Consider the following 26,901-nt stretch of genomic DNA (forward strand, 5'->3'; position numbering starts at 1 on the left):
AATCTTGATCTTACCTCTCAAATCTGTTCGACCTGCCACCGTCTCCATCTCAATTGATGGTAATGCATCCTTTCAGATGCTCATGTCAAAAGCCTTGGAGTCATCCTTGACTCTTCTTTCTCTCAAGCCTTCCATTCAATCATCAGGTATTCTACCTTTCAAAAGAATCGGATCGCTTATCATCTCCCTTTGAACTACCCTGGTTCAAACAACTATCATTTCTCCTCTCCTTCCACTTGCCCACTCTCATAGTCTATTCTCAAAAGCATCTGAGTGATGCTTTCAAAAAGTAAGTTAGGTCATGTCATTTCTTTTCTCAAAATCCTCCAGGGGCTCCACAGTTCGCATAAGCCAAAGTCCTTTCAAAATTCTACACAATCTGCCTCCCACCCCCATCCCTTATTTTCCTCCTTCATCATCTAACTCCGTCTACACTGGCCTCTGTGGTGTTCCTTGAACATGCCGGGCTTGTCGCTGACTAGGAGCCTTTGAGCTAGCTGTTCAGCTTGAACAGCTTTTCTACCAGATAACTAGCTTTTCCCAGATGAGCAGTTCTTCCTTCCAGACAACTGCAGAGTTTAAAGCCCCTACATTCTTCAAATCTGCTTAACATAACTTTTTCAATTAAGCCTTTCCTGAGAACCCTATTTAAAGGTGTAATCTACTCCTCTTCACCTCCTTTTATTCTGTTCTAGTCTTTCCACATCATGTATTACTTTATAGCTCACTACGTTATTTATTTACTTAACCTAGTTAAAAACCTAGTCTATATATATAAAAAAAATTTTTTTTAATATTTTTAAAGATCATTGCGACCCCGGAAGTAAAAGCATAAGGACCGGTTCAGACTAAGAAACTATTTCCGTTTCCGTATAGACGCTTAGCAGCAAACACCATGGCGAAAGTCGGGGAGAAGAGCGGCGGCGGAAAGAAGGGCCTGAAACGAAAAGCTGCTGCCGAAGAACCTCAAGAGACTGCAGTCTCTGGGGATGGGACGGCAGAAGGCGGGGTCCAGCCCCCGAAAGCGGCTGCCTTTCCCCCGGGCTTCAGTATTTCGGAGATTAAGAACAAGCAGCGGCGACACTTAATGTTCACGCGGTGGAAGCAGCAGCAGCGGAAGGTAAGTGCGGCCCGAATGCGGCATGACGCACGCGCGATGTCTCTCGCCCAGGATGTAGCTGCCTGGGGAGGAGGTAGGGGAGGCCCTTCGCACATGCGTGGTCGCCCCTGCGTGGGATCTTGGGTGTTGGCGACCTAAGCTCAGTGGTTAATCGGAGAGGTGACGCTGCAGCTCACGTGACCTGGTACGCCGGCGCCGCTTTGGATGCCCTTAAATTCAGCGGTTTGCCTGAACGTCAAGTTGGAGGATTCCCTTTTTAGCCCAATAAATAAAAATGTTTTCCTTGATCATAGCGCTCTTAGAAAGTATTATCTATATGAGCTTAATCTGACTACAGATTAGCTCTTAGCTCTTTCCTCGCTTCTTCTGTTAATGAAGATTAGCCCCTCCTGGCCTAGCCCGATAGGGTTGCTATGAGTCGGAATTGACAGGACTTGGCAACGGGTTTGGTTTGGTTTTGGCCTAGCCCTTGTGGTGCTGTGGCTAGTTAAGAGCTCGGCTGCTAAGGAAAAGGTCGGCAGTTGGGATCCACCAGTCGCTTCTTAGAAACCCAGTGAGGCAGTTCTGCTCCGACCTATTGGGTCGCTACGAGCCAGAATCGACTCGTTGTTAACGGGTTGGGTTTGGTTTGGTTTGGAGGCCTATCAGGCAAAGTCTCACCCCTGCCGCTTCGCCCCGTCCACCCAACGTTCGTTAATTCCTAGAGTGTGGGATAGAAGCAATACATAAAGAAATCCAAAGTGTCGCGATTAGTACTGTAAAAAGTTTTTAGTAATATGTGCATTGCTCTTTACAGCGCTATTCGCATACTCTTGGAAGGTGAACACATACACAGAGGTTTAAGTCACGTGCCGGAGATCGGAGTGCTCTTTTGTTATTAATTTGTCATAAAAACAAACATTTGTTTCTTCTTGCGCATCATAGAACGTCACATATATTTTTCCTTTTATTTGCCTGCCTCCTCTTACCGTACTTTTTGACGCCCTGGACTGTGTCTTATTAATCCTAAGTGTCAAGATGCTGTGGGACATCTAACCCATTCTAATGTGCCAGTGTGGAGTGGGTGGTGTCCTGGAAGACTTTTTGGGACTGTGATTTCTAATCTGAGACCTGATGGATTGAGGGTCAGTAAGTGTAAAAAACATGTACTTTCCGTTGTTTGTGCCGCATTCTGTCCAGAAATCACCAAAAGAAAATACAGATTCACAATAAAAACAACGCTAACCACACTAGGAGTTCCTACTAATTTTAAAAGTGTATTTTGATTATGATATATGTGAATAGCTAGTGGTGATTTTATTGCAACAACTTGAAAAACTCATCTCCCCCTTATTTTTACTGTTTTCCAAGAGAAGCAGGCAGCATAGCTGTGCCTTTCTGTAGGATGGAACTGATTAGGAATCCCCCCCTCCAAAAAAAAATGTTTAGATATAGATTTTGGACTGTCACTAAATTTGAGGCTTTATGGTAAAAGATAAGACAAGTGAAATTCAGATCCTCAAACTCATCAATATAGACTTTTATGAAGGAATGAGGTCTTTGTTAAAGAGCTCTTACTGATTGGCCATAAAAATCTGTGTCAGAATGTTTGGTTTAATAGATTACAAAGATTACTCAGTTTAAGTAGTCACAGTGTTGATAATTTATAGTTTCCATATGTTTTTGTGATATAATTGATGATTTCTCAATACTGTTCTTTTTTTTTTTAAAAAAAACACTTTAGGAAAAGTTGGCAGCTAAGAAAAAACTCAAGAAGGAAAGAGAGGCTCTTGGTGATAAGGTAAGTAGAGTTTTTAGTCATTTGCTTTATATCTTATATTAAGAAATGCTTGGAACAGCAGAGGAAGATAGAGAGCCAGGAATCTGAGAAGGAAATGGACTGTAGGTTTAATTGCCTCCGTAAACTACCACCTCCATTACCAGGAAACCAGAAGAAATGGATGGTTCGTGACTACCATTGCTGAATGTTTTGATCAAGGACCCAACAGGTGGATCCTGATCAAAAAGAGGAAAAGCATCAAACAGAACTTCAAACTTATATGGAAACAACACTTACTGGAACCATTGAGACTTGGGAAACCCCTGGAACTAATGCCCAGAAATAACTTTCAAACTTGAACTGAAACTATCCCAGGAAACCGTCATTAAACTAAACAGCAGCTTTGCCCAATTAATAAAAATGTTTTCCTTGATCATAGTGCTTTTATAAAGAATTATCTATATGAGCTTAATCTGACAACATTCTATATAGCACAGATGAAAACTTGAAGGGACAAAGAACCTAAATTAATGGTGATGAAACTGGGTAGAAATAGTGAGAATGGTGACACAATGTGACCAATGTTATTGAACTGTGCATGTAGAAATTGTGAATACATGTATTTTCAGCTGTATATATATTCCCACCAAAAATAAATAAAAGAAAGAAATGCTCCCTGATATGTACATTGAGTCACCTTCTTTTAAAATTTATCGTAGAATATTTCAGATGTATAAAAAGATATGAAAATAATGTAACAAACCCCTTTCTGTTCTCTACCCAGCTTAAGAAATAATGCATTAGCAAATAATGTTAGAAGCCCCTGTGTGCTTATTCCTGTTTGCGTTCCCCTCAAAAGATAACCATTCTTACGAAATTGGTATTTATTATTTCCATACAGTTCTTTATATCTTCATATGTTTGTATCCCTAAACAGTTAAGTGCAATGGTGTTTGTTTTTTATGTCTTCAAAACTATAAATAAATTGTTTGTATGCTGCTGTAACATGCCCATTTTGCTTAACTTTTTGTGTTTGAGAGGCAATGACACATCTCCCTGACTCTGGGAATGTGAAAGTTCCCCAGTTAACGCCTGGAGCTCTTATGACTTGGGGCAAAGGTTCTTTGTCAGCCAAGGCTGGGAAAAGAAGACAGATCACCTTCTGGAGTGGGGTGGGGTATGTAAGAATAATGAACTGACACAGACTGTGAACCTGAGAAGAATGAGAATGGGGAGTGGGAGGAGGGTGAGACACCTGAATAGAGTATGGCAAGGAAGAGGAGAGATAATGCAGCAGGAAAAATTGGGGCTATTTTTGTAGTACTGATAGGAAGTGAAAGATTTCTACTGAAAAATTTTAAAAGAATTGAATAGTCATATTATGGCATAGCTAAGTTGTTTTCATTTTATTTGTAGTTACTCCTAGGTTATGATTTATACTGCAAAGTTATGTACTACAATAATAGTAATAAAAAAAAAAGTAATGTGTACTGTAATAATCTGTCTCCCATATCTTAAGAAGAGGTACCAAGTAAGGATAAACATTTTTTTTCCTCACACCAAAATTTATATACACCTTCCTATATACTCCTAGTTGCTCTCCGCCTGATGAGAAAGTACACTCCTCTCCACCCTGTATTCCCGTGTCCATTCTGCCAGCTTCTGTTCCCCTCTGCCTTCTCATCTCCCCTCCAGACAGGAGCTGCCCACATAGTCTCATGTGTCTACTTGAGCCAAGAAGCTCACTCCTCACCATTATCATTTTCTATCTTAGAGTTCGGTCCAATCCCTGTCAGAAGAGTTGTCTTTGGGAATGGTTCTAGTCTTGGGCAAACAGAAGGTCCGGGGACCATGACCTCTGGGGTCCTTCTAGTCTCAGTCAGACCATTAAGTTTGGTCTTTTTATGAAAATTTGAGGTCTGTGTCGCAGTGCTCAGGGATTTCCTGTTGTTTTCCCTGTCGGGACAGTCATCGGTTGTAGCTGGACACCATCTAGTTCTCCTGGCCTCAGGCTGATGGAGTCTCTGATTTATGTGGTCCTTTCTGTCTCTTGGGCTAATGATTACCTTGTGTCTTTGGTGATCTTCATTCTTCTTTGCTTCGGGTGGGTTGAGACCAATTGATGCATCTTAGACGGCCACTTGTTAGCATTTAAGACCCCAGATACCACTCACCAAAGTGGGATGCAGAATGTTTTAATAGATTTTGTTATGCCAGTTGACCTAGATGTCCCCTAAAACCATGGGTAAGGATAAACATTTTTGAGGAAGGGAAAAATATACATATGTATACAAACTTAATACTCTGCTTTTTCATGCATTCTTTTAATATTATTAGGTTAAACAATGTTAAATTGCCAATATTAGACCATTTTGATCTGCAAAATCTTAATATATCAGGCAGTATTTAATTTCTTTTTAACTCTCAGTCAGTTATAACAAATTAATATGCTGATCACCATTTGAAAATAGTCTCATTTTTTTCATTGGAAGATGACTTCCTAGGTCTGCCTCCTTTACAAAATTATTTAAAATGTAATCTTTTTTTCAGAGAGTAATGACAAACTAAGGCCCTAAATAGTTCATCAGCCCATATTTTCTTCATATCTCTGCTAGTATACATATATTTTCATTTAGTTTTAGTGTATGTCCACAGTTCTGTATTCTTGCTCTTTCATTTAGCATTTTATTTATATAATTTCTTGGTCTCCACTGAGTATATGCGTGTTTGTTGACTCTAACAGTATGCTATCGTGTTGATATGCCATAATGTGTTTAGTAATTACCCTATTGTTGGACATTTGTGTTATTTGCTGTTTATTTCCATTTTGAATAGTGATCATACATATTTCTGTGTATAAATTACCCCCCCTTCACTCCTTACTGTAAATAGCCCAAACTATAATTACTAGGTCATCGAATAGAAACCAATTTGTAGCATTTGTGATGTGTTTCTGAATAACTTTCTGGCAGAATTGAAACAAAGACAGAGATGTACTTTATGGTTTTTCCTATTTTTTCTTAACCCTTTGATATTTTTCTCCTTAGTGGATAATTATTTTGATCCCTACCTCATCTCTTTGCAACTTCTACCTGGTTTTAAGCTTTTTCATTTAGTATTAGCAATTCTTTCAGCATCTGTATGTCGGAAAGTTAAAAGGCCTCTTGTTCAATGTTAGCAGGATTATTGTAGCAGGGGTTGAAATGAGGAATAGATTGAGTTTTTTGATTATTTGTAGATTTCTGCTATTCTTTCCCTACAGTAATTAAAAAGTATTAATGTGCTAAAGTACACTAGTATACTAAATTATTAATGCTTCTAAAATTTAATACCTTTTCTTTTATTTAGGCTCCACCAAAGCCTATACCCAAGACCATTGACAATCAGCGAGTGTATGATGAAACCATAGTAGACCCTAATGATGAAGAGGTAATGTTAGAAGTCTCTAATAAATTTGGGTAACCACACTTGATAATTACCTGTTCATATGTTGGTATTTTATTTAAAGTGCTGATGAAGTTGTACAGTGGACTGATTTAGATATGCTGCCATATTATTTATTGTATATTATTTCATAGTTGAATTTCCCAATATTGCTATAGAAAAATGCAGTAACCATTTCTTTTCTAGAAATTTATTATATTTATGCCTTGGTGCACTTTTATATTTATCATTTACTACCTGAATAGTACCTTTAATAAAAGTTCCTTATAACATTTGAAAAGCATTTCTCATACTATAGATTTTTGGTAGTATTTGTTAGACATTTTGATACTTAAGGATAGCATTTGATGGTTTTTTTTGTTGTTGTTTTTTCAAAACCTCAGTTTCAAGATAATCTTCCACTTAGCACATTTTTCTTTTAAATCATGTGTGACAGTGCAGTGAAAGATTCACGGTTTTAAAACTCGGTATACACTTACTCTTCACTTGACTATCTCGTTATCCAACATTTTGCATTTACGACAATAGTAAAAAATCTATCCGACTATTTTGCACATCAACAATGTACATCTGGCAGTAACGAACACCAAGGTGTGAGGAAAGAGTAAGGCTGGCCATGATGGTTATGTGTCAGCTTGGCTGGGCCGTGATTCTCAGTGGTTTGGCAGTTATGTAATGATGTAATTAGGCAATTCTATAATGATGTAGTTTGGCAGGTATGTAATTTTTGTGTAACACAGATTTTCACATAACAGTCTGGTCTTTGGAACCTAATCATGTCTAATTGTAAGGACTGCGTCTATTTAAAAAATTTTTTTAGAGAAAACTTAGGTTTATTATATTTCATTTTATAAATATACCAAAATTTATTTATCTGCGTGTTAATTGGAAACCCTGGTGGCGTAGTGGTTAAGTGCTACAGCTGCCAACCAAAGGGTTGGCAATCCGAAACCACCAGGCGCTCCTTGAGAACTCTATGGGGCAGTTCTGCTCTGTCCTGTAGGCTCGCTATGAGTCGGAATCGACTCAACGGCACTGGGTTTGGTTTTTGGTTTTTAAGTAAGAGGTATTATGGCGGGGGGACATACTTTGAGATACGTAAATGTCCTGTTACTCCTGGATTTTCACTCTGTATTTTATTATTACAAATAATGGTATAATTACTGACCTTATGTATAGTATTTTCATATTGTTGGAGCTGTATTTTCCATGAAAATTACTGGAAGTAAGATTGTTGGGTCAGAAGGTGAAATTTGTTGGGTCAAAAGGTAGTGCATGTGCAGTTTCATTAAATACTGCCACATCCCCCTCCATAAGGGCTGTACCAGTATACATTCTCACTAGCAATGTGTGAGTTTCTGTATCCCCAATCTTGCCAAGAGTGTGTACTTACACTTTTTAACATTTCCAGTCTAAATAGATGAGAAGTTGTATCTCAGTGTAGTTTTAATTTGCAATTCTCTTGTTATGAAGTTGAACATCTTTTCATGTTTTCTTTTTTTTGTTTGTTTTATATATGTAACAAAAAATTTGCCATTTTTAAGGGTATAATTCAATGACATTAATTACATTTACAATATTGTGCAATCATCACCACTATCTGTTTTTTTCAATCCAAACAGAAACTCAGTATCTGTTAAGCAATAACTCACCATTTCCCTCTCCTCACAGTCCCTGGTAACCACTAATAAACCTTTGTTTCTATGCACTTGTATATTGTAGATATCTCCTATAAGTAGGATCATATGTTAAGTGAAATAAATCATTTTGTGTCTGATTTATTTCACTTAACATAATGTTTTCAAGGTTCATTGTCTCATAACATGTATCAGAACTTCATTTCTGTTTATGGCTAAATAGTAATTCCATTGCATGTATGTACCACAATTTATTTATCCATTCATCTGTTGATGGGCAACTTAGGCTGTTTCTACTTTTGGCTGTTGTGAACAGTGCTTCAGTGAACATTGTGTAAAAGTATCTGTTTGTGTCTTTGCTTTCGAGTCTTTTGGGTATACACCTAGGACTGAAATTTCTGGGTCATATAGTAATTCTGGAGCCCTGATGGCGCAGTGGTTAAGAGCTCGGCTGCTAATCAGAAAGCCGACAGTTTGAATCCACCAGCCGCTCCTTGGAAATCCTATGGGGCAGTTCTAGTCTGTCCTGTAGGGTCACTATGAGTTGAATCGACTCAACAGCAATGAGTTCAGGTTTTGTTTTATAGTAATTCTATGTTTAATTTTTTGAGGACCTGCGAAACTGTTTTCTACAACACTGTACCATTTTGGACCCCTGATGGTGCAGTGGTTAAAGAGCTGGGCTGCTAACCAAAAGGTCAGCAGTTCAAATCCACTAGCTGATTCTTGGAAACCCTATGGGGCAGCTCTCTCCTGAGTCAGAATTGACTTGACAGCAACAGGTTTGGTTTTTGGTTTTGGTACCAAGTTTACAGGTCCACCAGCAGTGGATGAGTTTTGCAATTTCTCCACATCCTTGCTAAAACCTGTTGTTTTCTGATTTTTTAATCATAGTCATCCATTCCATCAGTTCTTTACTTTCTTAATTATTTAGCTTATAATAATAGTCTTGCTATCTGTTAGGGCAAGTCTCCCCCTGACTCCCATGTTCCTCTCTTCAAGAGCATTTTGGCCCTTCCTGGGCTTTTGCTCTTGCATATAAATAATTGTGCTAAATCAGATGAATTTGGGGGGCTCCATCTTGATTGCAAGGGGCCCTAGTGGTGCCGTGGTTAAGTGCTCACATCCTAACTGAAAGGTTGGCGATTTGATCCCACCAACCGTTCCGTGGGAGAAAGATGTGGCAGTCTGCTTCGATAAAGATTACAGCCTTGGAAACCCTGTGGGGCAGTTCTACTCTATCCTGTAGGGTTGCTGTGAGTCAGAATGGACTCAGTGGTAACGAGTTTGGTTTTCTCGTATCTTTTTTGCTTTAGTTCTTCTTTATTGTAGTTCATAATTTTTTTCAGGCAGCTTTTACACATAAATTTATTCCTAGTTATCTTATGTTTTTTCTTATTAGTATAAATTGGATCTCTATGAAAATTGTTTTGTTTGCTGATTTATAAAAATGCAATATATTTTTGGATAATGATCTTACCAGTAGTTTAGCTAAACTCCTATTTCTAAAATTTTGTCTGAATATTGTTTTCACTCTTGTTTTAGATCATTTCTGTGAATGACAATTTTGTTTCTTTCAATTCATTAATAGTTTTTTTTTTTTTCTGCTTTTATGCTGAGTAGTAGCATAATATTGAATAAGTAGATAATAGAAAAAGTGATACGGGCATCTTCACCATGTTCCTGGTTTTAAAGAGCATGCTTCTAATGTGTCATCATTAATGTATGTATTATTAATGATAGATTCTCCTTACCAGGTTAAGAAAACTCCATTTAGTCTTATTTCGCCAGGCTTTGTTTTATCATGAATGGATGTAGAATATTTCAGATGCTTTTTCTGCACATACTGAGATTATACATTTTCTTTTCTTTATTGCAATAATCTAATAAGTGATGTTTGTTTATACATTTTCTAACGTTAAACTTCTTTTGCATTCTTAGGGTAAGCCCAATTTGGTTCTGTCTTATTAGACGATTTTTCAGTACATTGTTTGGTTTGTTAATATTTTGCTTAGTATCTGTACATCTGTGTTCATAAGTAAGACTGTTAATGTTTCCTTCTCATTCCTAACATCATTTATTGGAGCTTTTTCTCTTTTCTTGATCGACTTTCACCAGAGATGTATTTATTTTGGTATTTTTTTTTTCCAAGTACGTTTTTGTTTCTTTGTATTGAATCTTTGTTTCTTAATTTGTTTATACTCTTACCTTTATTATTTTTTTTTCTTCTACTTTTTTTGAGTTTATTCTGTTTCTGTTTATTTGATAAGTTCATTTTTTATTTTCTTTCCTGGTATAAGTATTTAAGGTGATAAAATTGTCTTAGTGCCACTTTTGATATATCTCACAAGTTTTAAAATGTGTTTTCATTATTGTTTAAATGTATCTCCTTTAATGGGAGGTTTCTTTATTTCTTCTTGTAATTTCATTAGTTTTTTTTTTTTAATTTCATTAATTTTTTAAAATTTCATTCATTTTTTCCCAGATTCTTACTGTTTACTTCTGTTTATCTTAAGTTTCATTTGCTGTTCTTTTTCTGGCTTCCTAAGTTGGAAGCTTAGGTTATTGATCTTAGACTTTTCTTTCTAACATGAGCACGTAAAGCTCTGGTTTTCCCTCTAAGCTCTGCTTTAGCACATCCCATAAATTTTGATATGTTGTATTTTGATTTTCATTCTGTTAAAGATATTTTTTTCTAATTTCTCATGTGATTTCTTCTTTGGCTTATTGGTTATTAAGAAGTGTGTTGTTTAATTTCCAAATATTTGAGGATTTCCGAGATTTCTTTTTGTTGTTGATTTTAATTTCTTCTGGTGAGCAAACATACTTTGTTAGATTTTAGTCCTTTTCAGTTAAAGAGACCTGTTTTATGCCCTAGCGTATGGTCTGTCCTGGAGAATGTTTTATCCAGTTTTATACTTGTTTTCTGCAGGGGAAAGTCACCCAGCCTCTTCATGTCACCATTAATGGCAGTCCCTCCTGGGCCTTCTTTAAATGGCCAATCCACTAGATAATCAGTGCCAGAGAATCATATTGGAACCACTCTTAAAATCCTGGCTCAGTAGATTATTTGTTTGATGTAAAATTATCTCTCTTCTCAGGTTGCCTATGATGAAGCTACAGATGAATTTGCTTCTTACTTCAACAGACAGACTTCTCCCAAGATCCTCATCACAACATCAGACAGACCTCATGGGGTAAACTCATTGATTAGTATGGTTCTTGAATTCTTAATTTGCTTATATTACTTTGCTTTGAAAACTGTTCAGAAAAGTTTGATAATTAGTTACTTGTTTTAGATAATGCCTATGAACTATGCTGAATAAAATGTAGTACTGGTGATGTAGATTCACTAAGCATGATTTTTCAGGATAGGGCTTTTTCAACCTCAGCACTATTTCACATTTTTCACTGGATAATTTTTTGTTGTGGGAGGCTAAACTGTACATTATAGGATGTTTAGCAACATCCCTAGCCTCTACCCACTAAATGCCAGTAGCACCCATCCTGTCACCATTTACAGCAATGTCTCTAGACATTGCCAGATGTCACCTGGGAGGGCAAAAATCACCCTCGGTTAAGAACCACTGCTGTAGGGTGATCTGCCTTTGATAAAGATGGGATACTATTTAGACTTCATTCTTTCCCCAGCCTTGCTCTCTATTAATAACAGTATTTTATAGTAATCATTTGAGTCCCTGGGTGGTGTAAATGGTTAATGTGCTTGGTTGCTAACTAAAGGGTTGAAAGTTCAAGTCCACCCAGAGGTGCTTCAGAAGAAAGGCCTGGTAATCTACTTCCAAAAAATCAGCCGTTGAAACCTCATGGAGCACCGTTCTACAGTGACACTCAGGGTCTCCATGAGTTGGAGTTGAGTTGATGTTAACTGTATGATAAATGTTACTTCTTATGATACCACATAAGATTTTTACTCTTTTTCACTTTTGAGGGTTTTTGCTATTTTATTTTTCAGAGAACAGTACGACTCTGTGAACAGCTCTCTACGGTAATACCAAACTCACATGTTTATTACAGAAGAGGACTGGCTCTGAAAAAAATTATTCCTCAGTGCATCTCAAGAGATTTCACAGATCTGATTGTTATTAATGAAGATCGTAAAATACCAAGTATCCTTTGCTTTTTAAGGAAGTTTTCCTGTCCCTTTTAAAAATATTTAAAACAATAAGGGATTTATGAAGAATAAGTTGCCTATAACATTCAGAACATAATTTTTTAAAACAAAAAAATTATGCATCTCTGTCCAAGATTCAGAAACCCTGGTGGCATAGTGGTTAAGAGCTACAGCTGTTAACCAAAGGTCGGCAGTTTGAATCCACTAGGTGCCCCTTGGAAACTATGGGGCAGTTCTACTGTGTCCTGTAGGGTTGCTGTGAGTTGGAATCGACACAACAGCAGTGGGTTTTGTTTTTATCCAAGATTCTGTGAAGTCATTTTTCTTTTATTTAGCAAACATTTATCAGGCACATGCTGTGGGCATGACATTGTTTTAATCTTCAGTAAAAGATACAGAAAGTCAGTCATTAGGGAACTCATACTCTTCTAGGAGAAATATATAAGCTAACAATTAAAATGTTACTGTTGTTGTTAGTGGCTGTGGATTCATCCTTGACAACTTCAGTATTTTCTCTGTTTGTCATGATGTTGCTCTTTGGTCCAGTTGTGAGGATTTTTGTTTTCTTTATGTTGAGGTACAATCCATACCGAAGGCTGTGGTCTTTGATCTTCATCAGTAGGTGCTTCAAGTCCTCTTCACTTTCAGCAAGCAAGGTTGTGTCATCTGTATAACGCAGGTTGTTAATGAGTCTTTCTCCAACCCTGATGCTGCGTTCTTAATATAGTCCAGCCTCTCGGATTATTTGCTCAGCATACAGATTGAATTAAGTATGATGGAAGGATAAAACCCTGACACACACCTTTCTTGACTTTAAACCACACAGTATCCCCTTCTTCTGTTCGAAAAACTGCCTCTTGATCTGTGTGCAGGTTCTTCATGAGCACAATTAAGTGTAGAATACTGTTTGGATGTTAATTTTATTATAATTTCAAAGATACTTCACTTTTGATTGATACCTTGTGATGCAGCTGATGGCAAAGTTATTGTGAAAGATAATAAGAAGCAGAACTCTTGAATTGTTTTTGTATTCCCTATTAACAGAGAATGATCTTTATACTAATAAGGACATTGGTAAGGGGGACTGGAAATTCATCTTGGATAAAGAGATAATAAGATAAGGCCTAGAAACCGAATGAGTTCAGATATCCTGGTTTCAAAAAATATCTGAGCAAATCTGTAAATGAGACTGTACTACTCTTTGAGGAAGATTAGGAGACAGGTAAATAGCATTCGAATTTTAAAGGAAGGAGGAGGGAAAAAGAATACAGGTTAATCTTTGCTTCAATCCAGAAGAAACTGTAGAATAGTGGCAATTGCTAGAGATGAGTTTCTTAGCCAGCCACTGTCCTCAATTTTTAAATGTAGGAAATGATACCTATCTTTAGGGTTCCCACATGGATCACATTAAACATATGTTTATAAGGCATAGTCCCTGGACTGTAGTAGACATTTTAGTAAATGTTAGTGGCTAGTATGAAATCAGCTACATAGAGTTGTTATGAGACAGAATCGACTTGATGGCACCAGATTTGGTTTTGATTCTGGTCGGGATTCTGATGGTATCTGTTTTTTTCCCCCCACTTAGCACTTGAGAAGCTATGGTACATAGCTGATGACTTGTTGAACCAAGGCGTATAGACTGTATTAGAAGATGGACTTGAAAGTGGTGAAAGATGGACAAACCAGGATATGTTTTAATAATCTATGTGAAAAGCTCAAGAACCTCAGTTAAAAGAGTAGAAGTGAAGGAACTTATAAAATCAGTAGGATTTGGTGGGAGAGGGGTAAGTTAACTAACTATAGCTTCTAATTTGGATGAATGGAAGAGTATTGGTGCTGTTATAAAAGAAAGATTGGAACATCTGTTTTGTAAAACTCAGTGTACAGATATACTTTAAATGTCTTGGTTCTGACCCCCATTTTAGGTTTAGTTCTTGTAAGGATCAGATGAAATAATGTACGTATAAAAATGTTTTGTAACCATTACATGAATTGAAAACCTCGTCCATTGTCATCATTTCTGCCTGATTGTAGTGGTATTAAACAATTGTCTTAGGTGCTGTCAAGTTGGTTCCAGTCATACAGTGGCCCTATGTACAATAGAACGAAACATTGCCTGGTCCTTCGCCATCCTGAAAATTGTTGCTATGTTTGAGCCCATTGTTGGAGCCACTGTGTCAAGCCATCTTGTTGAGGGTCTTCCTCTTTTTCACTGACCCTCTACTTTACCAAGCGTGATGTCTTTCTCCAAAATCTGGTCCCTCCTGATAACATGTCCAAAGTACATGTGACGAAGTCTCACCATCCTTGCTTCTAAGGAACATTCTGGCTGTATTTCTTCCAAGACAAATTTGTTCGTTCTTCTGGCAGTCCATGGTATTTTCAGTATTCTTTGCCAACACCATAATTCGAAGACATTGATTCTTTGATCTTCCTTATTCATCGTCCAGCTTTCTCGTGCATATGAAGCTATTAAAAATACCATGGCTTGGGTCAGGTGCACATTAGTTCTCTTTAAAGATGTTTTTTGCAGCAGGTTTGCCCAGTGCAATACGTCATTTGGTTTCTCGACTGCTGCTATCATGGGCGTTGATCATGGACTCAAGTAAAATGAAAAAGATACATTGAACGATAGTCAAAAATTAATCATTGAAAAGGAAAGGAGCTGCAGGATAAAGTAAGGTTGCGATGCAAAGACTTGAGGAATGTTGTACATGTGGTCATCTTAGTTTGCTGCAGCCAGGACTTTAAAGCTCTTGGGCTCCTAACCCTGCTGATTGTAGGTGGATGTCTTATATTTCATTTTTAGTCTAGCGTTATTCTCTGTAGATGATAAGTAGTTATTAATTGGTTGACTGATTATAATTTGTGGTACAGTAATCCCAAGAGGAAGAGTTTGTCTCTTGAGAAACACTAATAACCTTGACTTCAAGAAGAGAGCTTGGACAGGAATCTCTGATTTTGTAGGATAATACTCAAAGCTGATAGCATATCCCCCCCTCATATGTAACATATAGAAGTGTGCATTTTTAGGTTTATACATCTTTTGAACATGTAGGTAAACTATTTGCATTGCTAGAATTATTCTAGACTCTCATCCTCTCTTACCGTTCCTGCCAAATAACAGGCAATGTAGTAGCTTTTTTCTTCTACTTTAGTTGAATGTCCAACATTAAACACTGTTGAGGGTGATGACAAGTATTTTACCATTTTGTAGAAAGAGATTTAGGTTGACTTATGTGCCTTGAATTTTTGGGGTGGTAGGAAAATTTTAGTTAACCCAGAGGAATACATGCATCCACCCATTAACCAAGCTACATATTTTAGGGGCCTTTTGGGCATATAGAATTCCTTGAGTGGCTCAAATGGTTAACACATTTGGTTGCTAACCAAAAGGCTGGAGGTCCAGTCTACCCTGAGGTGCCTTGGAAGAAAGGCCTGGCAATCCACTCCCAAAAAATCAGCCATCAAAATCCAATGGGGCAGTTATACTTGGACACACATGGGGTTGCCAGGAGTTGGAATTGACTCACCAATTGGTTTGGTTTTAGTCTTTGGGCGTACAGAGGACTGGTTAAGTAAAGTTTAGATTACAGAGTTTCAATGTATTCTTAACTTTATGAACAGATGGACTTATTTTGAGTCACTTGCCACATGGTCCGACTGCTCATTTTAAAATGAGCAGTGTTCGTCTGCGTAAAGAAATTAAGGTAAGTTTCATAAATTCCTTGATTGGCATTGGTCTTACCAAAAACTTTACTTGTGTATGAACTGTATTTTTGAAAGGGAGAAAAGTTTTTTGCTTTGCAGTGGAAAAATCAAATACTTAAAAACCTCAGTAGATGCTGTACCTTATACATTGATTTTAATAATGCTATTTGCTCTCCCCCAATTAAAGCAGTTTTTAATCTACTGGCAGTTTTCTTGTGAGAGTGTGATTGAGTTATGGCAGACAGGCAATATTCTTCCTTACTACAAAACACTAACTTTCTAGTAGGAGTTTCTTTTTTGGTACATTCACTGCATATGAAAGTAACTTTAGATATCTTTTTTTTTTTTTGGGTACATTTACTGCATATTAAAGTAATTTTAAGTAAAGTAACTTTAGATATATCTTAGTTCATGGGTTTGATAAGCCATCTGTGGTAGTGTATTAAGATATGACTTTAAATTTTTCAAATGTCATATATAAATTCTGATACTTGGAATGAGATATCATTGTTTTGCCAATTAGCTCAGTTTGTTTCTGTAATTTTTCATTTTTCTAGAGAAGAGGCAAGGACCCCACAGAACACAAACCTGAAGTAATTCTGAATAATTTTACAACACGACTGGGTCATTCTATAGGACGTATGTTCGCATCTCTCTTTCCCCATGACCCTCAGTTTATTGGAAGGCAGGTTGCCACATTCCACAATCAGCGGGATTATATATTCTTCAGATTTCACAGGTGAGGAAGGTGCTTTAACTCCCTGGGATTGTGATTTAAATCATGAAATACATTTTCAGTATGAACCTGTTTTCTAATATAACAAAGAGATGAGAAAACAGATTTGGTTTCACCAGCCTAATTTCCTCAACTTTTGTTTATTTTATCTCCAAAGATACATATTCAAAAGTGAAAAGAAAGTGGGAATTCAAGAGCTTGGACCACGTTTTACCTTAAAATTAAGATCTCTTCAGAAAGGAACCTTTGATTCTAAATACGGAGAATATGAATGGGTCCATAAGGTATGTGCTTACTGCTTGAAAGCTACTAACAGATTTCAAAAGAACAAAAAGGAAACTGCTTTTGGGATTTATACCTTAAGTTACACTTTGGAACTTATCTCCCATTAGCTAGAAAGAACCAGTCTCTCTGATGCAGTGTTTGGGTCTGGTGATTAACCTTGGTGTTGGAAATGGTTAAGTGCCTGAATACTAGCTAAAAGGCTGGCAGTTCAAACCCACCAGGGGTGCCTCAGAAGACAGGCCTGGTGATGCTTCAAAAGGTCACAGCTTTGAAAACCCTACGGAGCCAGTTCTATTCTGCACACATGGGGCTGCCACGAGTCAGCATATACTCAACAGCAGCTAACATTTGAAGTAGCGTAAATCAGTGGTTCTCAAAGTGGGACCAGCAGCATCTGGAAACCTGTTAGAATGCAAATTCTTGGGCCACAGAACTAAGGGATCAGCAATTCTGCAGGTGGGGCCCAGCAACTAGTGTTATAAGGTGATTCTGCTGCACATAGTTTTGAGAACTGCTACAGCTATAGGAGCTTTGTAGGAGTTTGAGGATCATGGTCTTAGTATTTCAGAACTATTTTTCTATCTAGTAAGCCATATTTCACTTAGCACTTTTACTGTAAAATTATGTACACATATAGAATAACTTCCAACACCTTTTATGTTAGGCCTAAGGCTATTCAGGGTCTCAGAAAAATCCAGTTTCTCTCAGCACTTAGTGCTAACTATAGATTTAAAATCTAAGAAAGTTAAATTTTACTATCTTTTGTTACCCAAATTGTTATTCATCTTATATAATTTTTTTTTTTTTTTAAATTTCAGCCCCGGGAAATGGATACAAGTAGAAGAAAATTCCATTTATAAAAGTACTGAGGGAGTATTACTGAATTTTACGGAACAGGGCTATCTTGAACTTGGTAAATTATTTCTGACAGAAGACCCTTTTCAAAATGGCATTTATTGATTTCATTAACTTTCTTTCATGTCCGGAAAAATTACAAAGTGCTGTGAATTGCCAGTTTATGTAGTAGTAAATATGAATAAAAGTCATTTTGGTGAGGTTTAGAAGTTGCAGTTTAGGTTTCCTAAAACCTAATTATCTTTATTTTTGGGTAATTGTTAATAATTTAAGGTTGGAGTCAAGAGTCAAGTTAAACTTTTCTGTTTGCATTTTCATGGGGCATGGGGTGGAGAGAAACAAAATGCTTGGTAGATACCCATAACTCACTGGTTGTATACCAGACTAATTTTGGAACCTCAGAGTTTGGCACATAGTTTCAACTCAGTGTTTCTTTTCAGTGAATGAATACTGGAAGCCAGGTTTCTAGGATGTCTTAACCTCCCCCTTTAAGCTTTTCAGAAGGGTAAAAATTTTAAAGCAAAATGATTTATCAAGGACTTAAAGCAAAACTAGATTACTGAAGCTAGTCGTTGGTTCCTTTTTCTTGCCACTTTTATACCTCATTACACTGTACTGTATGTAGTATTCTATTCAGGCATTGTCGCCAGTTCTTAAGTTTTTTAATGGAATTCTTATTTCCAGTACTTTCTCTATACTACTAGCCTTGTTAGAGAGCCAGCTATAATGAATTGACTATTAGGTATAACTGATAATACCCTACATATTTAAAAATTTTTATTTTTAAAATAAAGTTAACCCTTTAAATAGTTCACAGGAACTCTAAAACTTAGTAGCCACTATCTGACCTTAAAATAACAATACAGTAGTAGGTTTGCAACCTTCCTTGAGTTTCCTAGCAGTCTTACAAATGATGTATAAAGTCGCCTGATAAGAGTTAACGGAACAAACACAAAAAACTTAACCCCCTTTTTAATGGGAAAACTGCCATTTATTTTAGATGTTCAAAACAGGCTAATGAATGTATAGTTAATACCAGTGGTGTGGTGGTTTAGAGCTCAGCTGCTAACCAAAAGGTCCGCAGTTCAAATTCTCCAGCTGCTCCTTGGAAACCTTATGGGGCAGTTTTGCTCTGTCCTGTAAGGTCACTATGAGTTGGAATCAAGTTGACGGCAATGTTTTTTTTTTTTAATACCAATAAACAAAAGGCTTTCATACTAAGTATTTTATTATATGCGACTGCCAGTGTACATAAAATAATTACCCTTGTGAAACAGAAATTTCATGAAAATTCAGAGGTAGATGTTAAGGACCGACAAAAGTAGAAATTTGTATAGTATGGCACATGTGTTACAGGGATAAGCTTTTGTACAGACTTCAAATTTAGTTCTCCTTTGAATATTCACTGGTTCATGAAAAGTGGTTTAGGAAACCTGAAATGGAAAGAAAAAGTGAATTAACCTAAAGCATTAAGGAATAATTATTTGTTTTTCATGAATGAGTAATAATTACATTATTTGTCAGTCTTTTATAAATTACTCATGGCCTTTACCTATTTTTCTAAGTAACAGTATATCCTGTATTGCTTTTTAGGGTATTCATTTTGAATGTCTATTTAAATAAGTGCTTTCAATTAAACAGCCTATTTCCTTTTGTGTATTAAAAAAAAGATGAATACTCAGTACATCATGGCATTCCTAGGAAAGAATGAGAAATAAGATATGTGAAGTGCCCAACTCATAGTAGGCAATCTTAATTTTTACACACTCTGAAGTAGGTAGCACTCCTATTTTATAGATTTAGAGAGTAACTTGCCAAGATCAATTGCCAAAATACATTCTGTATTGTAATTTAAAAGAGTTGATAAGCTTAACATGAAACTCTCTTAAGAAAAATCTGAATATCCCTAGAAAACTTAGCAAGAGTATTTAGGAGACCATTCTGGCAATATCTAGTAAAACAGAAGATTCTATTACAGTTCTGTTTACCAAGATAAACCTATGCACAAAATGAAACACGTGTAAGGATACTGATTATAATAAACACAGCAAAAACCTGGGAACAGCTGAAATGTAACTCAGTTGGGGAATGGATAAATGTCACCATGAGTCACAATCGACTCAACGGCAACTGGTGTACATATGATGGAGTACTATGTACGGCAATTAAAATGACTAAACTACATGGGTCAACGCACACAAAAAATCCTCAAAAAATAATACAATAATTATTACATCTTAAGAAAAAAATCATTGTTTTGAAACCACAAAACACAATAAATATATGTAGTAAAACATAGGCACACCAACTTCAAGATAAGTTACCTTTAAAAACCAAAAAGCCAAACCTGCCATCATTGAGTCGATTCCGACTCATACCAACCCCACAGGACAGAGTAGAACTACCCCATAGAGTTTCCAAGGAGTACCTGGTGGATTCGAACTGCCAACCTTTTGGTAAGCAGCCGTAGCACTTAACCACTACGCCACCAGAGTTACCTATAGGAAAAGGTAAAAAGGTCATTTTAACTATGTTTTTTTCTTTTTTTTTAATTAACAGGGCAAAACATTTTAATTCAGGATTGTGGATACATGAGTCATCTCTGTACTTTACTTAGAAATTTAAAATTATTTCCTAACAAAAATGTTCAGGAGGTATGAATAGAATGAGTACTACAGTGGAAAAAAAATGAAAAATGCTTAGCCTCACTTAAGGTATTTGAATCAGTGCGTATTACAAATAGGTTAAAGTGTGCTTGGCAGTAGTTAAGTTATGAAGTTATTAAAATTTTAAGTGTCCTTTATGACTAATTTTACTTCTAAAAATTAATAGGGGAGGTAACGTACAAAAAGTCAGGTACCAAGATGTTCACCTCAGGGTAGCCTCAAATGTGGAAATGTTAATGAAGTATGATTATACTACAAGTACTGAAAATCTTGTTTACAAAGAATATTTAATCAAATGGGTTAAAAAAATAAAAGCAGAATGGAAAAAACTGCATACACTATAATCCTCATATGTTTTAAAAATAAAAATATATTTTCAATTAAAAGGGAATACAATCTATTAACAGTGCTTGTGTAGGTGTAATGAATCATTGTGATTTCTACTTCTCTTGAATTTCCAGTAGCTAAATTTACCTGTTAAATTTAATTATAAAAACCATACAATTTTTAAAAGCTGTGAGTATAAACACTCAAATGTAGATTCTTTAAATCTATGCTACTCAGTGTAGACTTTGAACCACTAACATCAGTATAACCTGGGAGCTTGTTAGAAATGCAGATTCTAGGGCCTCACCCCAAACTTATTGAATGAAAATTTGCATTTTAACAAGGTAATCTGTAGGTTACATTCAGGCTTGAGAAGCACTACTCTTACATCCAGATATTCATTCCCTACTGCTTCAAATCCTAACATACCTATTCACAAGACTTACCTGTTTTATTAAACTCCTGGGATTAGTGGCCATTATTTTACTTTGAAATGTGGGTTCTTATCGGAGCCATATTTATAACGTTGAGCAAGTCATTTTAAACATTATTAACAGCTGCCCAGCTTCTTAACAGTATTTATATCAGATTAAAAAAAAAACCACTTTGTAAAGTGAATACAACAGGAAAACCAAAACCCAGTGCCATCGAGTCGATTCCGACACACAGCGACCCTACAGTACAGAGTAGAACTGCCCCCATAGAGTTTCCAAGGAGCACCTGGTGGATTCGAACTGCCAACCCCTTGGTTAGCAGCCGTAGCATTTAACCACTACGCCACCAGGGTTTCCATACAACAGGAACAGAGGTTAAAAAACGATCTTTTTTTAATATGAATGTTCCAAAAACTGGCATGAAGTATTAAATGAAAATACTGCCAGAAGCAGGGAAATACTAAAGTGGTCAATATAAAGTTGCTAGACTTAAAATTATTTCCTTATGGAGAACTTCTTACTCAAAGGTGCTATTTTCTGGTGTTTCAAAACTCTCAGCCATCATAACCTGTCATTGTATTTACTGGAAACATGTAGTTATACACAGACTTCCTGCACACTCCCAAATCTACAATGCTTAATTAGGGAAGGCATAACCATGTAACATGGTATTTTAGGAAGCAGCTTCCTGGATTCTGAGGAGTCAAAATGTTAGTAAAGGGTATGAACCATATACTGAGGTTTCTTTGTTTTTTTAAGCATTAGTTTAAGGTTGCTTCTCATAGGTAGTCGGAATCGACTCGATGGCACTGGGTTTGGTTTTTTTGGTTTCTCATAGGTCAATACTAGTGAATATATATGCCCTGACTAAAGTAGTCAGAGTTTATAAATAGCAGCACCCTTGGTTATATTTTAAATTATCCAAAGCACTTTTTTGGTCATATCTGTTTTGGGCTAACTTTTTGCACACGAGACATTTGATCTGGAAGGTAACCTACGCTTATTCCCCACTCCAAATGCCCACATGCCAGCTAATTCAAGTACCTCCTGATAATCCCCTTGCATTCACAATTCCCAGTTGTTGTTATACTGCCCTAAAACTGGGTTCTATTAGAGCAATAACATTGGAATTAATACAAATCAATTGGTAGTACAGTAAAACCTGTGAAAGCCAGAACCAGTGTAAGGCGCAAACCTGTCAGAGCGGAAAACAAATATTTTCCACTAAAACGAGCATTCTATGAAACTGGAGAACTTGGCAAGACCCAGAAAAAAAAAAAAGGCAGTCCTGTTAAGTTCCAGCTCTCACAGGTTTCACTGTAGTTATTTCTCTATTTAACCCACTTTGTTGTTAAACAGAAACTATTACTCTTCCTTACTACTAAACCAGCAAGTTTCCTCAATCCTCACATATAGAAAAAGACTGGAAATTTAGAGTGCCAAACAAAAGTAAATGGGATGATCTCAGTCAACTCTGTAAACAGTGTTGCAAAAAGAATTGACTGGTTATTGCTATTTTGTAAGATTTTGCTGTTCTAGTTTACAGAAACTTACCTTTTACTACAAAAAGGAACAGACTTTCTGGGGTCTAAAGGGATTTGTACTTGAAGATACTCCAGTCAGCAGGGGGTCATGTTGAGCATTCTGCAGACAGAATTGTTTTAAGTCTGCAGCTGCCTGGGAAACCTATACATAACAAAGAAAGAAAAAGTGGGAGGTGATGAAAATGTTTTAAAAAAGGTTTTCTGAAATCTTTGCAAATATTTGCAATAAACACCACTTTTCTTACCTCAAAAGGATAATTAAAGGCCAATAGGCATATACTGAGCCCTTATACTTAAAACACTGCTTGTAAATAATACTAGCTTATAGTACATTTGCTTGCTTATTAGCCGCATCAAATGATTCACTACAAACAACTGCATTTATCTGCAAAACAGTACGTCTAGTAGGCTGTTCAACTGCTGTGTCGGAAATGACAGCAACAGGTTTGGTTTTTGGTTCAACTTTGTCCTGAAAGCAGTTATTACTGAAAAAATGTTACTGTGAATGAACATAATATGGGGTTAACTGGCCTTATAATCCCTTGCATTAAAACTAAATCATATTAAAAGAGATCCATTCATTCACTTAAACAGGTATCTGTGTGTTGAAATTCCTTTAGTCTTGCTTGGGTGGCATTCCATCCACACACACACATACATATACGTTGTTAAATCACATTTAAGGCAAATACAAAGCTCTTTAAAGGCAGGAACACTGCTTAGTAAAGTTAAACTAATGTTTGCTATCAGCCCTTCAGTTACCTGACAATGAGCAAAAGACTACCTCTGTCTACGAGACTAAAAGATGCCTCCAAAGGCATCTAGTATCCTGTCTTGAATTGAGGTTTAGGAAGATGGACAAATTAAAGAAATAATCATTTTATTTCTCAAAGTCTTAACTATCACCAATGTGGGTGAGGGCAGGTGTTCACTCCTGCTGGGTATTTGGCTTTTGAAAGCAAGTTAAGAGCGTCACAGATGCCCTCTACAGCAAGAAGCCCTGCAGATTACAGCTGTCCCCATAGCTGTATATAGGTTTATTAGTTCCTGTATAAAGAAGTACTTTGACAAATGGCTGCCACCTTCTCAAAATAAGGCGTAGCTAAAGAGGGGAATGAGTGGTATCACATTTTTTTATCATGTTATACCTGCTTGGTTGTATCTACATTAAGCAGCCTTAAGTAGAGAGTAAAATTTGTTAATTTTCTGCCTAAAGTGTAAGTAGGCCCCAACTTAATTCCCTCATTTCACAAACTTCTTAAGCACCACTATGTGCCAAATATATTTCTAGGCACTGAGAATATGTAAGAACAACCAGGTCCCTGATGTTATGAAGCTGTCCAGGGTACAAGACAGACAAGGTGCTCTGCAGAGAAAAGAGTCGTGTATTAGATGGTGACTGGATGGCCAACTAAGGAAGGCCTCTCTGAGGGGGTGACATTTAAGCTGACACCCCAACAACAAGAGATTCTGCCAATTTTCTCCATCAGAAACAGTGTTCCAAGCAGTGAGGGGAGCTGAGAGACAAAGGCTCTAAAGCTAGAACAAGCTACTAGCCCTCCAAGGCAACACAGGAATTACCTAACAAGTAGAGTGATCATCCTAGAAGTTGACACCCTGGTATCCTGACATAATTATTAGTGCTCCTTTCACTCTCGAAAGGGTCCTGGTTTGGGCAATACAGTGTATGGTCACCCTACCTGTGGGAGAGTTTGTCAAGCACTCTGTCCTATAGGGTTGCTATGAGTTGGAATCAATGGCAACGGGTTTCAGTTTTTAACAACTCTAGTTTAAAAGTATGTATCAGAAAAAACCATCTAGCAATGTGAATAAAATAGGTACACATTAAATATGAAATTGAAGCTAATCTCATTTAACAACATATCTAAAGAAAAGCTCATTTAAAGTCCCAAAATGGGTTGCGCTCCCCTCCTTGCTATGGCCTTAACATCAGGCAGAATTTGAACTCCAAAACCAAATCACTTGTGGCTTTAATGATCCAGGCCAGAAGCCTCCTGACCAATTAGGTATACAAGGCAGGCATTAGGCTGTGGAGTTACTGAGGGGCTAGAGTTTTTAGGGTAAAGCCCTTAGAGTACTTACACTGAGGATTTCATCTCATTTTCTTCAGACTAAGGCTAAGTAGCCCTACTTACACATACTGCTTTCAACCAGCATTTGTTCTGGTCTCCTCCTCTTCCCCCCCCCCCATTTTTTCTTTCCTGCTCTGATCTATGATAAAGTCACACCTGAACAATAATGGCTGGTCTTAAGAAATACAGTAAAACCTGCAAAATCAGGAGGCTGTGTAAGGCAAGAACCTGTCAGAGAAGGAAAATACAAATATTTTCCACTAAATCGAGCAATGGAAACGTAAGACCACACCCTGTCAAAGGCAGAAAACTTGCCAAACCAGGAAAAGCAAGGTAGTTCCTTCAAGTTCTGGCTCTCACAGGTTTCACTTTATATGATTTCAAATTTCAAAGCTAAATACAGCCAAGACTGACCATAAACACTGGAATTAGGTGAGAATTCTGGGATCAGAGAAACAGATTTCAAACAGCACTTACAGAAAGGGAGAAGGGAAATCCCATACCAAGATGGAGAGGAATTTCCCTTCCCTCCTGAGGTCACACCAAGTGAGCTAGGTTCCTAACTTTCCTACTTAAGAGTAGATTAACGGGAGATCATCTTATTCCACAAAACATTTCAGAAAGAAGTAAAGACTAGCCTGATGAATATAAAATCTTGGAAACAGGCTGTTTCTTCCAACCAAACCAAACCCCAAACCCACTGCCGCTGAGTCAACTCCAAATCATAGGGACCAACAGGACAAAGTGGAACTGTCCCACAGGGTTTTCAAGGAGTGGCTAGTGGATTCGAACTGCCGACCTTTTGGTTAGCAGCCGAACTCTTAACCAGGGCTCCTTTCTTCCAACAAAGAATATGATTTATATTCTTTTCTATGCTGTTTCCTTTTTCTAAACAAGTAATGTTTAACATGTAAACTAATCTGCACCAGAAGTCAATCCACTTAGGATTTAAAAAATCAGGAAATACTTGGAATAGCACTTGAATGTCAGGCTGTCACATCGACACATACAAAAAAGGCTTTTTTCCCCAAAGTAAATCAAAATCCGTTGCCCTCGAGTTGATTCCGACTCCTAGCGTCACTACGGGACTGGGCAGAACTGCGCCATAAGGTTTTCAAGGAGTGACTGGCGGATTTGAACTGCTGACCTTTTGGTTAGCAACCGACCTCCTACTACTGTCCCCTATAGTAAATACTTCCATACAAGCCTAATGCTAACCAGACGCCGATATAAACAAAACCAATACTGTTCCACCCGAAAACACTGTCTAGGCTTGGGACCAGCAGAGAGAGCCCGAAGGTCAGATCCGTGCAAACCGGGAAAACGTATGTACAGGGCACCGGTGGTAACCTTCGACGATAGTAATGTTTCTAAAACCGACTTTTTTAATCCATAGTTAAAAGTTAAGAATTTCTTTTCAAGTTTATGTGTTAGTGAACGAGAAAACCTGTAAGGATCTAGTATTTAAAGGAGTCGGTTTGGGAAAAGTATGACATGTAAAGAAAAACTAAGTCTGCTGTGAATCAAAAGTGGAAAAATACCCTGTCCAGTGACAAGAAGCGGTGAAGACAGTAAGAGAGGGAAGGGAAGGGTGCGCACAGCGCGCGGAAAAGCAGCAATTGGCAAGGCTTGCCGAGGAGTCACTGTGGAGGGAGGGACAGAAGGAGGAGAACTACAGTGCGGGAAGCCGTTGTTCAGTCCAGGGGCCAAGCCACTTTGGAAAGTCCTGGGGCGGAAACGGCGGACTAACCAGCCCCCCAAACCACTGCACCAACTCGCACTGCTACTTCTCCAAAGTTGGTTGCTCCCAGCGCGCGTCCTCCCCAAGCAGAACCTAGAACCGGACGCGAGTCCCGCCCGCGCCAGCCAGCTCGGCCGCCGGATCCCACCCGCCGCCGTCTTCCCCTCCCCCTCGGCCCGCCTGCCCCCGCTCACCTTCACGCGGTTGAGCCCGGCTTCCAGCCGGAGCTGCTGAACCACTTTCTTCATAGCGGCGACGCTAGAGGAGCCAGACATGATGCGAAAGAGAGTTGGGCCGATTCTCCTGTCTACGTCGGTCGCTCAGTTGGTGGGTCGGCGGGTGGCGGGGCCAGACGGCACGGCAGCGCGCGACGGGGGGCGGAGCTCCGAACTTTGTCTCTAAGTTTCCGGTTCT

The 26,901-nt window shown here is 37.7% G+C and overlaps 2 protein-coding genes and 1 long non-coding RNA gene across 4 annotated transcripts in view; 1 reads left to right on the forward strand and 2 right to left on the reverse strand.

Annotated features, from left to right (window-relative positions):
• The window catches only part of LOC111750989 (uncharacterized), a 55,450-nt gene extending 54,526 nt beyond the window's left edge, over nt 1-924 (reverse strand). For both annotated transcript variants that reach the window (XR_002786059.2, XR_002786058.2), the window contains exon 1: nt 15-924. This is a non-coding gene — a long non-coding RNA (uncharacterized LOC111750989). The remainder of the gene's footprint in view (nt 1-14) is intronic.
• On the forward strand, nt 857-22,426 carry RPF1 (ribosome production factor 1 homolog). The gene is made up of 9 exons (XM_003411214.4): nt 857-1,120; nt 2,844-2,900; nt 6,228-6,308; nt 11,062-11,157; nt 11,934-12,087; nt 15,723-15,805; nt 16,364-16,545; nt 16,700-16,826; nt 17,646-22,426. Exons 1-9 carry the CDS (start codon nt 896-898, stop codon nt 17,685-17,687), a joined length of 1,047 nt encoding a protein of 348 aa, XP_003411262.1. The 5' UTR covers nt 857-895; the 3' UTR covers nt 17,688-22,426.
• Nucleotides 18,893-26,857, reverse strand: GNG5 (G protein subunit gamma 5). Its single transcript, XM_003411213.4, has 3 exons — nt 26,682-26,857; nt 22,664-22,795; nt 18,893-19,115 (listed from the first exon to the last, which is right to left on the reverse strand). Exons 1-2 carry the CDS (start codon nt 26,760-26,762, stop codon nt 22,670-22,672), a joined length of 207 nt encoding a protein of 68 aa, XP_003411261.1. The 5' UTR covers nt 26,763-26,857; the 3' UTR covers nt 18,893-19,115; nt 22,664-22,669.
• Nucleotides 26,858-26,901: the final 44 nt, after the last annotated feature.

Source organism: Loxodonta africana, chromosome 3 (genome assembly GCF_030014295.1).
Source record: "Loxodonta africana isolate mLoxAfr1 chromosome 3, mLoxAfr1.hap2, whole genome shotgun sequence".
NCBI lineage: Eukaryota > Metazoa > Chordata > Mammalia > Proboscidea > Elephantidae > Loxodonta > Loxodonta africana.

Excerpts from the sequence above, each read along its gene's own strand:
- RPF1 (XM_003411214.4), top strand. The coding sequence starts at position 896 with ATGGCGAAAGTCGGGGAGAAGAGCGGCGGCGGAAAGAAGGGCCTGAAA. Across the intron at positions 1,121-2,843 it reads GGAAGCAGCAGCAGCGGAAG|GAAAAGTTGGCAGCTAAGAA; the intron begins GTAAGTGCGGCC and ends AAAACACTTTAG. Across the intron at positions 2,901-6,227 it reads GAGAGGCTCTTGGTGATAAG|GCTCCACCAAAGCCTATACC; the intron begins GTAAGTAGAGTT and ends TCTTTTATTTAG.
- GNG5 (XM_003411213.4), bottom strand. The coding sequence starts at position 26,762 with ATGTCTGGCTCCTCTAGCGTCGCCGCTATGAAGAAAGTGGTTCAGCAG. Across the intron at positions 22,796-26,681 it reads CCGGGCTCAACCGCGTGAAG|GTTTCCCAGGCAGCTGCAGA; the intron begins GTGAGCGGGGGC and ends TGTTATGTATAG.